This window comes from Gavia stellata, chromosome 14 (assembly GCF_030936135.1).
Source record: "Gavia stellata isolate bGavSte3 chromosome 14, bGavSte3.hap2, whole genome shotgun sequence".
Lineage (NCBI taxonomy): Eukaryota > Metazoa > Chordata > Aves > Gaviiformes > Gaviidae > Gavia > Gavia stellata.
The window spans coordinates 6665733-6683491 of NC_082607.1; the positions used below are offsets into that span (position 1 = coordinate 6665733).

At 35.5% G+C, this 17759-nt stretch overlaps 1 protein-coding gene across 1 annotated transcript in view; it reads left to right on the plus strand.

Annotated features, from left to right (window-relative positions):
- DIAPH2 (diaphanous related formin 2) overlaps positions 1-17759 on the plus strand; it is a 244795-nt gene that overhangs the window by 98596 nt on the left and 128440 nt on the right. The window contains exon 23 of the mRNA XM_059824601.1: positions 4702-4831. Within this exon, the coding sequence (XP_059680584.1) occupies positions 4702-4831 (130 nt within the window). The remainder of the gene's footprint in view (positions 1-4701; positions 4832-17759) is intronic.

Below are 17759 nucleotides of genomic sequence, written 5' to 3' on the forward strand. Positions count from 1 at the left end.
TTATGCTAGACAGAGATTTAATTGAAAGAAAAGAGGTTTGCTTTAGGCATATGTAGGGCACAACTTCTGTTCTTTTTGTGGTGAATTAAGGTAAAGACTAACAGCAAGCATCCCTCTGTGTTAATAAAGCTTTTGTAGTATTCTAGCTGGATCAATTTGTATTTTATGTAGTAAGTAATATTATGTTCTTACTTGTTCGTAGTGCAAATAGTACAAAACAAGCTGTTCATCTAGTTTGAGTATTACTGACTAGTGTACATTTATTAATTGCCTACCAGCCCCTTTTCTATTAAGGTGGGAAAGATTTCTAGGATATGGAAAGTTATATCATCTCATAAAAATCAATAGAAAGGGTTTTTTTAAATAGCTATAATAGTCAAACGTCACTCTAGAGGTAGTTAAAACATACTTTTTTCCTTACGTTGGCTGTCACTTAATCCTAAAGTACCTGCGAAAATAAAAACTCTGGAAGTGGGTTATGGTATGATTTGCATGTTTTAAATGCTTTACCAAGATATTACATGTAAAAGAATTTTTTATTATATTGATGTTATTTCTGAGCTACAGATGTAAACATTGTATGTTGTATATTACTTGACTTGAATGGGTGTGCTGCGAATATTGTGTTCTCTGTGTATTAGTCTTTAATCCTTTCCCAAGCAGTGAATCTGATAGTATTGACCACTCAAACTGATCCTTCAACATTCAGCGGGAAGCTGCTTTTTGAAGCCTACGCTGATGTACTGATTCTTTATTTTTTTTTTACTAAGCGTGTTATTTCCCACATTCTGTCTCTCAGATAAAGAAAGGCCATGGAATCAAGACCTATATTACAAGACTTGAACAGTGCAGTGTTAGTGTCTTTTTGAAAAATAAATAAATTTGGAAAACCTTAAGTGAGTGCCATGCACTGTTAATGTTTTACACATGCCATATATACAGGCACTGCTTTTATGTTCCAGTGTGTTAACACTATTAAGGATGTGGAAGCAAAGCAATTATTCGTATTTCAAATGGTGAATTCCGTTACTGTTGGTGAGGTTTGTTGGTTTATCAAGTCTCAGGGAACTATTATGACTTCTTTAATATGGTAATGCTTTGAGAATTAAAAGGACGAAAATACAGAGGGCATAATGCAGAAACATTTGAAAGGCAGGGAGTTTTAGGATTCACAAACTTGTGTTCCAGTAGATACTAGGTGGGAAGCAAAATCCTTTTTTTAACCCATTTTATTTTTTTTTTGGTTTTTGTTTAGCATACCTAGGTCACTAGCAAGGAAATTCTGGCTGCTTCTGAAGATGTAGCCCTTGATACAGTCCCCCTTTTCTTTCGCACTGGCCTATGTCCATGTGTACCTATAGTCTTGAGGCTGGAACACTTAAGTCTGTGAAGTGGATGTTATTTTTCTAATCACTATTTACTGTAAATTAGCTTCAGTTATCATCTGAGAAAGTAACAAGTAAAAGTGCAAGGAATGAAAAGAAGGGGGAAAAAATACTGATTTTATTTTTTTTCATGTTTTGCTCTTAGTCTGCTAACCCAGATAAGACGTTTCCTTAGTTGAGAAGACATTAACTAAACATCAGCTGCCTGAGTGTTGTTTTTTTTAAATAGTAGTCTTTTGATGAGAAACTAGATACTTGGTCATGATTATTAATTATTATTATTATTTATTAACCTTTTACTGTAACAGAGGCCCTAAGTGTATTTTTTTTTTTTAAGTCTAGCACATTAATCTTGCCCTTTTCCAGAGCTCTTCCTTATAAAAGGACAGTTTAGCTTTATGCTGAAGGAAAATAATGGTATTGTAAAGTTGATATTGTATTTAACACGGTGATATTGTCATGTGCTACATGCGAAGTCCTGCACTTGGGACAGGCTTAAACTGCTGCAAAGATGTCTTGAGAGCGGGAAGCAACCCTGTGGAAAACCTGGAGCCCATCCTCGTGGGAAAAGCTGGGTCAGTAGTGTGCCCTGGCAACAGCGAAGGCTGACGGCATCATGGGCTTTATTGATAGGGGCATAGTCAGGAGATCACAGGGAGTGACTTTTTTTTTGCTCCTGACTCAGAATTTGCTGGGTTGCGTATGGAACATAGTGTTCAATATTCCGTACAAAAAGCCTTTTTGTTGATAAACTTGAGTAGAGGACCACCAAGGTGGTCAGGGGCTGGAGCGCGGAAGAAAGGCTGATGGAACTGGGCTTGTCAGCCCAAAGAAATAAAGGCTTTGGGGGGGACCTGTAGCAACCTGCCGATACCAAATAGGTTACTGTAAATGTGGAGACAAGCTTTGTAGCAAAGTATACAGCAGAAGAATGAGGGACAGGGGTCGTAAATTGAAACAAGGGACACTTTAACTGGATATAAGAAAAACAAATTCCACTTTCTTAAAATGTGACTTCTTAATTCAAAATACACGTAATTGTCTTTTCCATAAAGTCAAAAATGTTAAATTGTACCCAAGGATGAAAAGAGAGAGGAGACCAAAAATTTACCCGGAATACAAATATACTCTGTGAATACAAAGAAAGTAAAGACACAGCCATGCTGTAGTTAGCATTCAGTTCCTGTCTTTCATTTCTATTTTTATATTTAAATAATATCTGCTAAACTATGCTCAAAACCACCTATTTTCCTTATCTTTATATTAGTAGGCTTAGAACTTGATTTTTGAAGTGTATATATATAGATTCTTAAGATCAGAGCTGTATGTTTCCCATTGAGTCTCTTAGCTATTGAAAATATGGATGAATGTAGTTGAGACGTGTTCCTTGATTGGGCCAAAGAAGTAAATTTGACACAGCTCTTTAGGATCTGAATGACTGTTTACGACAGATTTTAAACAACTCGGCAGGTGCTAATATTAACTCTTGTTAATATGATGTTACTGTTGGGGACAGAACATGTTTCAGTTGCAGTCTGAAGGGAAAATGATTTTGTCCATTTAGAAAAAATGCTTTATCCACTTGACGATGTCAGAGAGATCAAAGACTGCAAATCCCACAGTTCTTGTTCACAGACAAATTGAAATGCAATTTCTTTTTACCATGCAGATGTTTAGCCACTAAATCTATGATTTTTTTCAAGTTGGAAAAACTTCTATGTACGTAACACATAAACCCCTTTTAACTGCATACCATTACTGAGCATTGTTTAGTCTTTAATCACCGAATCAGAACGAATTAAATTGCTTTCTTAATTGCCTAAATACCTTATATTTTTAAAAGCCTGTTATTCGACTGCACCCATTTATTCTTAACAGGGTAATCCTTAAAGCTGAAAGGCCTGTATTAAATTGAACATCGATGGCAAGCCTGTCATGAGGATTATAGAATTAGAACTTCTAGTGATTTAGAGAATGAGAAAACAAATAGGAGATTTTACACACACATTTATGTATTATTCTTAAATAAATCCTTGATTTCATTTGTTGTGTATGTTGTAGCTTACTTCTGTATAAGAACTATACTAGATGAGTTAGTAAAATGCATTTTAAAAAAAGTCTTTACAGATACGCTTGTAATACTAATTCTCTATGAAAAGAGAAGTACACTCATCTCAAACTCCTGCATATACCTACCGTCTCTATTGCCTTTGTCAGTAAGGGGTAATCTTTACTTCCACTAAATCTTCAATCAACTCATATGTTCGTTCTTTATGTCTGCATAAAAATGGAGAAACTAAATTTGGACTTAAATTCATTTTCTCATTCTCTTAAGTTGATGATGTTCCTTTGCGTATACACATGCACTCTGCCATGGGATTTAGCCACAAGTATCTGACTTGGAAATTTGCCACTAGCCCTGTGTTTTAACAATTATTTCAGAATTATTTTTAAAAAATAATAAAATTACTCCAGCAGTTACTGCACTTAGGTTAATGGAGAACAGAGGGTCTTATCACCTGCAGGAAGGCTAGTTTATTTCAGACCGCTAAAAATTGCCTCTGCACTTGCGAGGATAGTGAAAATATGCAGTTACCTATTTCTTCACACTCTGCACAATTTTCATGCAGCTTTTCATAAATAAAACTGGACGTACTACATTTCCTTTACTGGCAGTTAGGATAACCTTTGCTTTTTCTATTGTCATTTTATAATCCAGTAGGGCAGGGTGCATTTATTTCATTTGTCTGTATAGAATTTGTCTGAAAGTGATTAGGATAAAGCAGTACGCTTTAGATTTTGCTTCAATAAAAAATTCTGGATTTATGACAAGAAGTTTCTTTAACTTGACTGGTAAAAGAGCAAATTCTGACTTGTAGCATGCTGTCCAGCTATGCAGCATTTCAAAGGGATTCCTTTAGAAATCTGGCAGTGGGGGACATTGAAGGAATGAACTAAATTCTGTTCTGTTTAATCTCTGTTCACAGCTTTTTTTTTTCTCACAGCAAGCATTCTGAACTGGTGTTGCTAAAATCTCAGAACTTTACGGACTGTCTTCAGGTTTTGTTCTCAGCATAATTAATTATTCTTCAAAAAAATACAGCATAGGGATAGATTCCCTTTGTAGTCTTCAATTATAGAGAATTGCAGAAATTTCATTTTTTTTAAATCATTTTTTTCATTTGCAGGAAACCAGCATAGGTAGCTTTTTTGTAATGAGTTTACATCTGCAATATTCACTTTATTTAAACATTTTACTAAAAAAAGTGTGTTTTGTGTTTTTTTTTTTTTGTTTTCTCCTTTGTTCACTTTTTAGATTCGGGATACTAAATCATCAGATCAGAAAACAACCCTACTGCATTTTCTGGCAGAAATCTGTGAGGAGAATTACCGGGACATCTTAAAATTTCCAGATGAATTGCAGCATGTTGAGAGTGCAAGTAAAGGTAAGGCAATAGATAAACATGTAAAGGTAATAGCTGTTTGCTTTGACATTAAATGCTTCCAACATTTCATTTTAGATTGTAGGATTATGTAACCTGTAAGCATTGATAATCCGTGTGGATTTTGCTTTTCTGGTATTTATTGACCTGAGAAACAGTGAGGAGGGGAAAAACAGTAATAAAGTACTTTTCTTCTGAAGTAGGTTGTGGAAATAATACAGCATATTTCAGTGAAGTACTTACACAACTTCAGATATGTGATTTGGTAAGCAGTGTAATGATGATGATTAGTTTACCGTTAAGCCTTTGAAGTCTTGTTGCTTGAGAGTGAACACTGGTGTGTGCGTGTGTGTACGTGCACAGTATGTTTCTCATTTTAACACTTGATTTAACACCTGAATGGAGACAAACAAACATGCTTTCTCAAGCTCCCAGGCTAGGTATGAAATAGATAGTTTAACTATACTGTACACTCAATGATTAATACTGATTTTATTCTTGGTCAGGCAGCAGTATAGCCTGGTGAATCTGATAGAAAACTGAATTCATTTGTTGTTGGGTATCTTTTTATGGGAAATAGACTGTGCTGCTTGCTGCACTTGTTGCTTAGCTATGGAGAGCGAAGGCTATGTGATAGTGGTTGATAGAAGATAACGCAAGCTGTTTAATTTTGACTGGGCATTACTGATTCATCAGAAGATAAATATTTGGGGGAGCACAAAAATATGAAGGGCAAGAGAGGGGAAAAAAGTTGGATAGACATTTCCACTAGCTCTATCCAGGTTTTCTCTTGTGAATTTTTGTCTCCTTTTTTTTCAGTGTTATCAGTCAGTGTCTGTCTTCAGTGCAGTCGTTAGCTGTTAGATACTTTTTTTAATTAGGCTATCGTTTTCTTTCAGTTTGTTTTCTTGTATCTTAAACTTTGGTCTAGTGAGAGCAGAACTCTTGTTTCCCCAAGGACTTAGGGAATAGTTCATCAGTCAACCTAACTTTGCTATAGTTTCATTTCCAGCTTATGAGAGAAAGCATATTAATGGGAGCAGAGTCACTAATAATCCTGATACTTAGAATATATATGAAAAAGGTTTTATTGCAGTTAAATTTCTTTCATTCTATAAGATAAAAGCTCATTATGTTTCCTATAAACAGCGCTGACTTCTTATCAGAAGCATAAATTACTCTTCATTTTTTAATGACCAAAACTTGCCTTTCAGCGCTTCTTTGCTTTCTGTAACAAAGCAGATTTTTGGCAGAATAAACGTGATTTCTGCAACTCGCTTCAACTGTTCCCCATGGTACTTTATGGTTTTTGTTTCATTGTAATGTTCATCTGCTCTGTCACGTGAGGTCATTTTTTCTGTGTAGGAAGTTAACGTGCTTTGTGTGGAAGATATTTTCACTTCCTATTTATTGTTTGGTGGTTTATAAGCCAGTGCTTTCAGGGATGGACAGTTAGGTTTATTTTTCCTGTAGGAGGCTGCTTTTGGAATAAATTGGCTACAGATATGAGGACATCGGCATCAGTTAGTTATACATAAAATAAAAGGAAATCTAACAGCAAATACTATCTCTGTATGAATTTTAAATAAGGAAATATGAGCTAAACAGGTGACAGTCTGACTACTTGAGATGTATGCTTCCTACTTTTTACACCTTGTAGTTTGAACTATACGTAAAATTCCAAGTAGAAGACTTAACACATTCAACTTATTTTAAATCTTGGGTGCATTTTCTCAGTTCCACATAAATAAAAAGAAAGTCTTGTTTTGCTTCAATTTTCATATAAGAATAAAGAACCAGCTTCTGAACAATGGATGATTTTTTTTTTACTAATAGCAGATAAAGCATAAAACTGGATTTTAATATGAAAAGGTCAATGGGATTAGATGAACTGCCCATACATGTACTAAGACCTTCAATAATCTGATATTAGGTATAATAAAATATTTGATCTTTTTAAAGATGGAAGATCAACCTAGAGGTTTATGAAAACTAAAAATAAATTAGGAAACAGTTTTATTCTGGAAAGTATAAGCAAAGGTCAAACTGATTAACTATCAAGAGATTATTGGAAAAGCATTCCTTCTCATTTGAAGCAGACTGTATGAAAGGAAAACCAATAAAAAAAAAAATCACAAGATTGTGACAAACTGGATTCTTTGGAAGTGATGTTCACTTGCCTTCCCCCAGTCTGCAGTGCTCTCCTCTTGTTCCCCTGCTTTTGAAACTATGCAAAGCCTTTTTTTCATATTTCTACTTTGTTCGCTTTACTTGTTATTCCAATTGCTGCTTTTCATGGTGTTTGCCCTTACCAGCTTATAATCTGTGATCCTTTATTAAATATCTGACAAATTCCCATACCTTTCTGTGGGTTCAGTCAAAGAAAAAACTTCAACAGAAAAACAAGAGGTACCTTACTAAAGTCAGATAATAAATGTGGGATTTCTAGAGAAAGTCATGTTGTACAAAGTATAATTTGGAATTCCTTGGAAAAGATAGGTATTTTTAACTTGGAATTCCTCTGAGTGTCAAGCCTCACAGAAATCATAAAAAAGAAATATATAACACACAAAATTAAGAGGAGGAACATTAGCCATGTATTTCATAAAAACAAGTTAATTTCAGATTTTAGAAGAGCGACAGTTATAAATCACAGTTCGCGGCTTAAACATTGTGCCTGTATTTAAAATAAAACATAACCATATCATTATCAGTTGAACATTGTGTCTAGCTCCTCCTAAGTTTAACAGTTCTTGACATATTATCTGCTTGCTTTGTCTGCCAACAGTGGGAGTTACTAGGCTGTGTAGAGTCATAGGAAGTTTTGTGAGCTTCTGTTGTCCCACAGTTGGCTATAGAATGCTGTTGTTATCTGTAGTTGGCCATTGGCCATTCTAGATGTTCTCCTCTGGATGTTGGACAAGTTAAAGTGATACCTGGTATGTATAGATGGAGTATGGATTTTGGAGTCATTTGAGCAGTTATGACTCCCCCCAAGAAACAGCTAAACTCCAAGCAAAAGGCTGAGGTTAACTGTGAATGCAGTAGAGGTAAGAAAGTCTCTTTCAGAAATAATGAGGGGTTTTTCCAGTGCTTAACATAGAGAATTCTGTGCCTGATATATAGGTATACCACTTCATAATTCTTTTAAAGTACTGTTAAAAGAAACGCAGAGCATTCTGAGTAAAATCAAGTGAAAGATGCCTTGGGGGAGGTGAATTATGTTGGTGTAGTACACTAGGAAGTACTAATAACAGGAGCACAGATTTCTCACTCATGTTGACACAAAAAATTTATTTCTTTTAATTTGCAAGCATATGGTTCTGATGGTTGAGGCATCTCTCTAGAAAGGACACTAGCAATTAGAAGCACTATGGAATGCAAATATGCATATACTCAATATATTATTAGAAATACTATAAGAAAAATAAGAATTTTTAAATTCTGTACAGGTACTTCACTGTGATTTAATGCCATAATTTTAGCATGGGGAAAATATTTTAAAACATTCTGTGCCATTGTTGCTTTCAAGTATAGCAATTTAAAACATACTCATAAGTAGTACTCATTTTTCTGTCAAACAAGTTTTATAGTTCATTGCAGTAGAAGAAACTGTGTTTTTACGAAGAGACGTGCAGTATTTTCCACCTTGCACAGTTTAAATTGCTGAAACAGATTTTGCCCAATCTGGCACATTAGTGGATATAAAATAGACAATGCCTTCTGGCGTGAGAAATTTAATGGCTGCATCTGTGACTTTTTTCTCCATAATGGAATCTGAAGCTGGTATTTTGCATCATAAACAAAAGTCAATCTTGCACGGTATAGTGACTTCTGTCATTCTTTTCTTTCACATAAACAGCAGTAGTGAAATGTCAGAAACTCTCTCGATGTGTTTTTCTGAATGTAGTAAATACATAGTTAGGTACATCAAATACTAGAAGAGTTTTTTCTTTAGTAACACTCCTGCATTTGCATATAGCATCACCATATTGATGGTAGCTTATGCATCATCTCATTAAAAGTTTTTCGACAGATGTCTTACTCATTGACAAGCATCAGTGAGGAAGACAGGGAAGCAAAAACTTCACCGATAGTTTTTGTGTTGTAGTTCCAAGGTGCAGTTTCTGAAGGAGATCCTGTTGGAGACTCAGTAGGAATCTGGATTGGGTTACACTCTGCAAAATTGCTTACTGAATTTTCCCAGTCTGTGAAGATTTTGAGGATTTATTTAGTTGCTATCTTCTAATGTAATAAATAATATGCAAAATCGTGGTAGTTTTGAGTTCTGAAGCTCCATTTTGAAGCTACAATTTGGATTCTGTGTTAAACAAAGTTATTTTGCATGGCGTGCTTTGTAAGGATCCACTTTTCTCCCTGAAGTGTAAATATCAAGGGCAAAATTCAAGAATTGTCCAAATGACTCTCGTGGGCTGTTGCTTATTAAAGAAATTAAAGCATTTAAGAATTTCTGACTGTAGTTAAACCAATTCAGATTTGAAGACTGCTTTAAATGACTTCTCAAATTATGTAATCCATTTAGAATTCCTTAATACAAGCCGCTAGAGAGAGGTGAAAGCTACACAACAGCACTTACTTCTTTTCTGGCTTAGCTCTTCCTGAATTTGCACTTTCGTTGATGTAAGAAAGGTTGTTACACCTCTGGAAGCATGGCTTACACTTCAGTTAATTGGAAAGACCAAACTCCTGTTACAAGTTCAGAGCCTGAAGGGAGGTCTGTTGGATGAAGTTGTTGAACACCTTTGCTAGTGAGTTTTTAGTAATGACAGATAGGTTGTATTAGAAAAGCTTTGCTCCTTCTTTTTCTTTCTTTCTATTCCTTACATTACACATGTGCACCGCTGACTATAGTGTGCCATAGCGGCTTCACAATGAATTATGGCATGTGGATATCAACTTGATATACAAACCAAGCAAAGTTGGACTATGGAGAAATAGTGACAGTGCAAAATAGGGGCTTTTGAAATAAACACAGCAGAATTTAGCATGTTCAGTTGAAGACTTCTGAATCTGGATGCAATTAATAGAACTTAAAAGTCCAGTTGGTTCTTTCAGTTGCCTCACTTGCAATTTGCCTTATACCTTTGCTGGGAAGTTTTGCTTCAGTATGCTCATTTAATAGATAGTGAATTTGTAATTATAAGCTCTGTTTTCAAAATTAACTCAACTTTTGAGATCTTGAAAGACCTGTGTAATTAAATTAGCATCAAAGTAAGGTGACTTTCTGGAGTGCTCTGGAGGAGATATCCATAATTGCCAGGAGAATGCTACTGAACACAATGCTATTCTCACTGATCACCTCCAATGCTTCTGGTTATGTTTCTGAAACTGGGACATCTGTTTTTGAAAAGATTTTTATTTCTAATATGAAAAGTCAGTTCTCATTCAACTAATAAAGGTTATATTCTTCAATGTACTATTATTTACAGTTTACTCAGTGAGGTAAACCCGAAAAGTTAGGTGAAAAGGCTGGTGGTGACGGACTTCAGAGCAAGTAGGAGGTTGACACACACAGAATTTATGCAGGTTACAAAAATAAGCCTAACACTTGTCAGAAATGAACCTGAAGGAATCTTGAAGGGCTCAGAGAGTTTTTTCTTTTTCAGAAAACTGGTGTTTTGCTGCCAATTAATTTAACCTTAAGTAAGCAATTTTGAGTCAATAATGAGTTGGATAATGTGACCTGTCCAAAGAAAGGAAGGGATTTCTTGTTCTGATAGATCACGTAGGAGATCAATGACTTTGTACTGTGCCGTGCTTTGGAAAGGAGTTTTAACAACTGGCTCATGTCAATAGTGATAGTCGCTTGTAACTGATCCTGAATGTCTTATGTGCATCAGAATTGCCCTTTTATTCTTAAGACAAGTACATAGGCACATAATAGCTGGAACAGAGACAAGCAGATTCATTCCCTAAACCAGAGTACAGTTCTGTACATACGTTGATACTAAACATAAGCTACCCACAGAAATAACTCTTGTTGTTCTGTGGATGTATTGAGTGTTTTGGGATTATTAGCACTGTTTGTAATTTCTTCAGTTGCAGAGGAGAGAAGATGACACACTGCTGCTGCTGCTTCTGATTTCAGGCCTAACAGGCAATGGGGTTTTTTGGGTATTTTTTTTTTTCCACTATCTCACTTGTCAAGGCAAGCTTGTTAATGGCATTTGCACTTCAGTGCGTGTAATATTTAAATTAAATTTCCTCACTTTAGATGGCTGTTATTGTTATTCTGAGAAGCTGAGAGTCTGTTCGTAGTTTGTACTCAGAATTTGATTTTTGTAACTTATTAGCTTGTGTGCTATAGTTTTTTCCAGATGTGTGGTTAAAATCTCTCATGCTTTTCTTTAATTATATCAGATATATCTGTTTTCTTTCTGTGATAAGACATATGAAAAATGTCATAAATATTTGTAAACATGTGTATTGTGATGATTTTAGGTCTTGATCACAGTTGAGATTGTGACCCTTTTTTTTGGGTTTGGAGCGCTTTTTTTTCTCCAATAAGGATTGATAAGTCTCCTTGCTTTCTCTCTATAGATGGAGAACTATATTGCAATCTAGAGCTTCTGCACATCCATGCCTCATTAAACATCATCTCGGACTGAAAGATAATTAGTGTCTTAGACTGAATGTCTCATTGAACTCTAAAGCCAAGAGCTACTTGGGGCTGGACTGGTTACAAGGTGCTCTTACCTTGAAAATTGTGGTTCACCTCTGCTTGCAAATGGACAGGACAATTGAATGAATGCACAATTGCTTTATCTTTGGTTAACTAAGATAATGCTTTTACTGTAGAAGTCTGAAACGATAAAGTATAGCTGTGTCATTGCCTTCCTTCACCATTCTATATCAATGTGTTGTGATAAGGCAACTAAAATGCAGAGATCCTGCTAGTGAGTGAAATCTTAGCATGCAAATTAGAAGTACAAGTGCACATCTATGTGTGAAATGTATCTGTTAAAAATTCTTTTTTAAAGTTTTTTTCAAATTTCATGTTTTCATTTACAGTACGTTGTCATAATACAAACAAAGCATTACCATTTGGGCAGAGTTGGTGTTTTCCCTAAGCTTTAAAAGATTCGGGGGCAAAATCTGTGGAAGATTTACAGGGAAAAAGTGTGTTACGCATGATGTATTGACTGTTCAGCATAAGTAGTCTGCATCAGAAAGCTTACCCTTTTTTGGAAGAAGAGGATGGTGATGTGCCCTAGCTGGTTAGGATACCACATTTGGGGTTCTGCTTTGAAATTTAGGTGCTGTTGGCCTGAGAATGTACTTTTCAATATTTGTTCTTTACTTCTACCTAAGTTATGTTAAAAACACATGATCTTTCTCTGGAAAGAGGAGTGTTTGCTTGCAGTAGGCTTGGTTGGATGTGATCTTAAGAGTTTGTCTCATCCCACCTCTTTTGACTGTTCATCTAGTTTCTTCTTCAGAACTTTAATGATTAAGTTCAGTGTCTTTCCTGGGAGAAATATTTTAATATAGAGTTATTTTTACTGTGGAAGTTTGTTCTCAGTCTATCACACTAGCATATAGTGAAGACCTAGTTTCTGATACAGGAGATAATGCATGTGGCATCTACATTCCCCCACCTCCAGTATTCAGGAGGAATTATGAGCGAAGCCATATCTGTACCATGCTTTCCAGAGTCATTCTTCTAATGCCGGATTTACCTTTTTAGCACAACGGTTTATCTGTATAGCAAAGTGCAACAACATGATTGTGGTTTGTGTCCTGTAGACAGTATAGCTGTCTTAGGAAAGATTTCTAGTATGAATAGTGATGTGTTAATTACTTGAGAAGTAATGTTAAGGGAGCTGTACTGCTTTCAAGTCTGGAAGCTGCTCAACCATGAAGCTTCAGGTATAGATTGTTTTGTGTGATACAGGCGTACTGTGCTATATATCAGAGATCTATGCATTTGTATACACATATAGATGCCTGTACCTATACATACATGCCTGAGTTATACGTATCATGGTACACCTGTATCACACAAAATACATATATATAAAAACATATTCATATGTATGTATACGTGTGAGGTATATTTATCACAGTATATGTACACATATATATACACATACATATAATATACAGGCATACTTTGAGATACACAGACGCACACTGTGCTGCTGAGAATCCTCAAGTAGGCTGCACCAGCACTGTTCACCTAACTCCAACAGAACATTTATTTTCTTAATAAATATAAACTTAATGGTATGACTTGAGTAATCAGTGATTGTAATTCCTGCAGGTTATATACTTGCTCACCCATTTCCCCTCAAACTGTTTTTCAGACTTCTGTGAAAGACTACTTCCATCTGCCCTCAGGCAGTAAGACATGAATAAATATTAGTATGCTCAGAATGTAGTTATGGTACAAATATTGTCTAGACTTACAAATCCACTAGTTCATTTGCTTCATATAGACTTGCTTTTGCTTACTCAAGTCATTCATATCATTGGCTCTCACTTTAGAGTTTTTGCTAAATGTGAACGTGGCCATCGCTGTTTTGCATTGTGATCAGAGACCTTTGAAGTTATTATGCAAGAGACACTGCACCTAATCAAAATGTATCATTTCACCTCTTCTTATAGGGGAGGACTCTTAGTCTGATGCAATCTTATTTTGGAAAGGATTAGTCTGTCCTTTAGTACTATTACTGTATTACTGTAAATATAAAATGCTTACCCTGACTGTGGGGACGAGCTAGCATTTGACATTAACATGAGATTAACTGCTTGTAGCATTTTTCTAGGACTAACGTGGTCTCCCAGACATTCACTAAGCCTTCCTTAGCGTGCAGTCTGTGGAACTGCTTTTTTCCAAAATAAGTGGATGTTTTTTTTTTTTTACAGAGCAGGAATTAATACAGGGAAAACAGTAAAGTGAAGAAAAAAATTACTACCTTTCATGTCAAAATGACATTGTGCCTTCTCTTCAATGACTGTGGATTTCTATTATAAGTAATAATATACGAAATAATCTTTAAACAGTCGTAGATTTAATGATGCATGATTAACTGAGCTTCATTCAGTATTTGTGCAGAGAGAATATTGATAAATGTAGGTGCTTATATTAGTCTTCCACTGACAAAAAAGAATCTGACAATATATTAATACCCATAACTTCATATTCACCTTGTTTATTAGTCCTATACATGAATAGTAATTCTGTGTGATAATGCTTTAGTTAGTTGAAACATACATGTTTAATTTCTGGCATTGGATTTTTCCTCTGTCTCATAAATCCTTTTAGAATAGTGGTTTGAGGCACACGTGTTTTAACATGCTGTATTTCTCTTCATCTTAGACTTGCAGCAGCTCTCCGCAAGCCAGCTTTTTCTTATTGCTAAATAAGGGGCCAGTGTGATATGGACTGAGAAATCTTGCTGTCTTTGTTCCTCTCTTTGACCTTGAAGATGGGTCCGTATATAGGTTTGGGTGTTTATGTGTTTTTTGACTTAAGGCATAAGAACGTACGACGCGTTCGGTTGTCCACACAAGCTGATGCTCTGTCTGGTGCTGGCAGCAAGATACAGTATTTGGGGAGAACATTGCAATTCCTCCCATCTGTTTCTCCCACCATCCGCACATGTTCTCAGAGACATATTAAGCATTATATACCTGCCTGTTCCTTTTGATACCTGTTTATGGACCTGTTGCGTATGAATCTAAATAATCCTTTTCTAAACTTGTTTATGCCATCTGTCTCCACTATTCCCTGTGTCAGCAAATTTTACTTTCTTTTGACATCTTAAACTTTCCCATTTCTTAAATGCCGACCTTTCCACTATAGATGGGGCTCTTAATTTTCCTGTAAAGCTGTGAGGGTGGTGAGGTGGATTATTTATTGCTGTTGGTTTATTTTACTTTTGAAACGTGGCAAACATTTTTCCTTTGCTGCTAATGCAGGGAAATGTCCAGGCCACTTGTAGACTGCTTCATTTTTTTCGGGACTGCTCGTTCTAGAGCGCGTGTAGGTGTTTTTTTCTCGTTGTTGCTGGTGTGGTTTTTTTTTGCCTTTTTTCCTCTTTTTTAGTATTTGTCTCATTGTTCCTATCTTGAAATCAGATATTTGTGTACCGGGTTTAGTTGGTTGCTCTCTCTTGTTGCAACTTTAAATGGAATAGCATTGTAATTACTGCTACAGAGAGGCTTTCCCAGTAGTGGTTCTTGAACAGTGCTTGTGTGCCTCTGAAGACCAAATGCTACCTTTCATGTAGATTTTCAGACTAGTTCTACTAGGAAGCCTAATTTTCATGTGGAATGATGGGCAAATTGAAGGTGAGCAAGCCTTTGTCTTGCGATCACCTGCTTTGAGGAGTATAGTGATAGAGACAGTCCTTTTATACGTGCATTTATGGAAGGGTTTCAAAGAAATGGCATTTTTCTGGAAGAGGAGTTTATGCTTTCATAAATTAAAACCTTGCAAGACTTTTAAGAAAGTCACATGATTTTCCCTGAAAGACTAGAAGTTATTCATGTTGTCACCTCTTCACATTACCGATGTAGTAAATCTCTAATAAAACAGTTTTATGGGAGGAAATGCAGATATTTTATTATAGTCTACATATATGTTTCCTGTTGTGTAGTCTTTTTTAAGCTTGTCTTGCAGAACAGCAGTTTTATAAATTGTTTGATCAGAAACTCGTACATCTGCCTGGGCTAGGCAGAAAAAAAGTGAATGGAAATTAATATTCTATGATGCTTTTTGATTATTCACTGAGAATATAGAAGTTAGTCATGGGAAGCACAGCTTTTGAATGCAGCCTTCTTGCTTGGGTAGAGTTCCCTCGTATTTTCAAAGTCAGTATGCACCTAATCTAAACTGTTTTCTGAACTTAGTTTTATAAAACAGAGTTACTGAAAATGCTTTTCTTCCATTTTAATCACAGAGGCTAAGATGTCTTCTTTGTCATTGCTTGCTGAATTTCTTTGCATTTTTAAATTTCAGACAAAAATAAGCTACTACTCTTGCTAAGTGGTCATGCATTTAAATATTTTCAAATTGCTGAGAACAGTTAAACCTTGTTATGTTACCGATTTACTTACCAGCTGCTCTTCTTTTTATCAACGAAATTATCATTTGCATCTTCCTAATTTGTTTTTCAGTACTAGCATTTTACTTCAGTGCTGTTTGTCTCCCTATCCAACTACATAAAAATACTATAGTAATTCAACTTCTTCAGTTTAAGCAAAAATGTGTGCTCCTTTTCTGACAATAATATCAACAAAGCTTAGACCATATTTATTATTCAGAGTGCTTTACTGGTTGATTTCAAGGTTAACTGTTAAATGTGAAGTTAACAGCTACAAGGATGCTGTGGTCAGTATAGCTTTATTTATATTGTCCCCCAGCTGAGTTAAGCTTGAAGAGCTGCCTCATTATAACTTTAAGACTACATGATTAGTAGTTCCTTTGGTACCCAGTATAAACTAGATAAAATTGAGAAAGAAATCAAGATGATGTCTCTGATTAAAACAGCTGTATTGGTGCCTTATGTATTTGAACGTGCTTGTGAAAAGTTAAATCAGTGGTGTTACGGCTGATATGAATCATTACTTACAAAGAATATAGAATTGATTTTGTTCTGGGAACAGCTTCCTGTTCCTTATAGGATTTTTATTTCCTATATACTGTTTTTCAAGCCATCCTGAATCAAATTCCTGCTACTGTTTAATCTCGCATAGTCACAGCACAATTCTTTTAAATTACAAGGAAATAGAAAAATAAACCATTTTTTTGAAAAAAACTCCATGCAACTTTTGGACAAATGGCTTATCATAAAAAATAATAAAAAGCGGAAACCCCTTTAAAAAAAAAAAGTCACGTGCTTAGCTTGACTACACAAAGAGTCCTTGGGTTAGCTGGGACGCAAATCTACAGCGTTAGCTTTGTAGAGCAGCTGCCTGCAGTCAGTAAGAGCATTGACTTGGCCAATTACTGAAGAGTATATAATGTGCTGGATGTTCTCGCCTCTGATTCCACATATCAAAAGTTGTCTGTGGCACTGTCTTTTTGGGCACTGACCAGGATTATATGCACTGTCACTAAAGATGAAGTACTTTGTAGAGTATGAATTGCCTCTGAAACAGAGTATAATTGAAATATCCTGTACTCAGTTTAGTGAAGGATGTGAAACGGTGCAAATGTTATGGTGCTCTTTGGGGAAAGGTGGTGTTGAGATTGTCAGCTTGTTCTTGAAAGCATGTGCTTGTAAACTAAGCAAGAGGAGACAAAGAACAGAAGACACAATTCAGTTCTAAAATGCATCTTGAAATTGAGAGAAAATGCTTGTCAAGCTGCTGTTCATGATTAAATTGAAAATGATAAGCGGGCTTTATGGATAACGTCATAAAACTCAATATTAGGGGTTCACTTTGTTTTAATATTATAATTTGAGTAGGGGCTTCTCTGCAGAGATTCTGTCATTCTTAATCTAGTTCTGAAATTTCTTTGTGGTATGGTATTGCTTCAGCTTCAAAATGGAGATGTCATGGTTTCCAATAGAGATTTCTCTCATGATGTATCAATTAGCGGTTGTTTAATACAAACGACAGAAATAGTGGTTTACATTAGAATCGCATATGACAGGGTAAGCAGTGTTTCTTTAGAGTAGCCTCTCTTTTTGATGCTGTACTGTGAGTCCTTCTTTTTAATTATCAGTAGCTTTTATTATTCAAATCTACCTTTGATGTTAACAGAGGGCTTCACAGATGTTGGTTTCCAGATATCAGTTTAAATTCAATAGAAGAAAAATATTTGATCTTTTCTCCATATCTATTCCTTAAATAATTTCTGTAACTGAGTACATGCATTAATAAGACCATTCATTTAACCAAGTACATGCATTAATAAAGTAAAATCTCTTTGAACCTTAGTTACTTTTTCATCTTT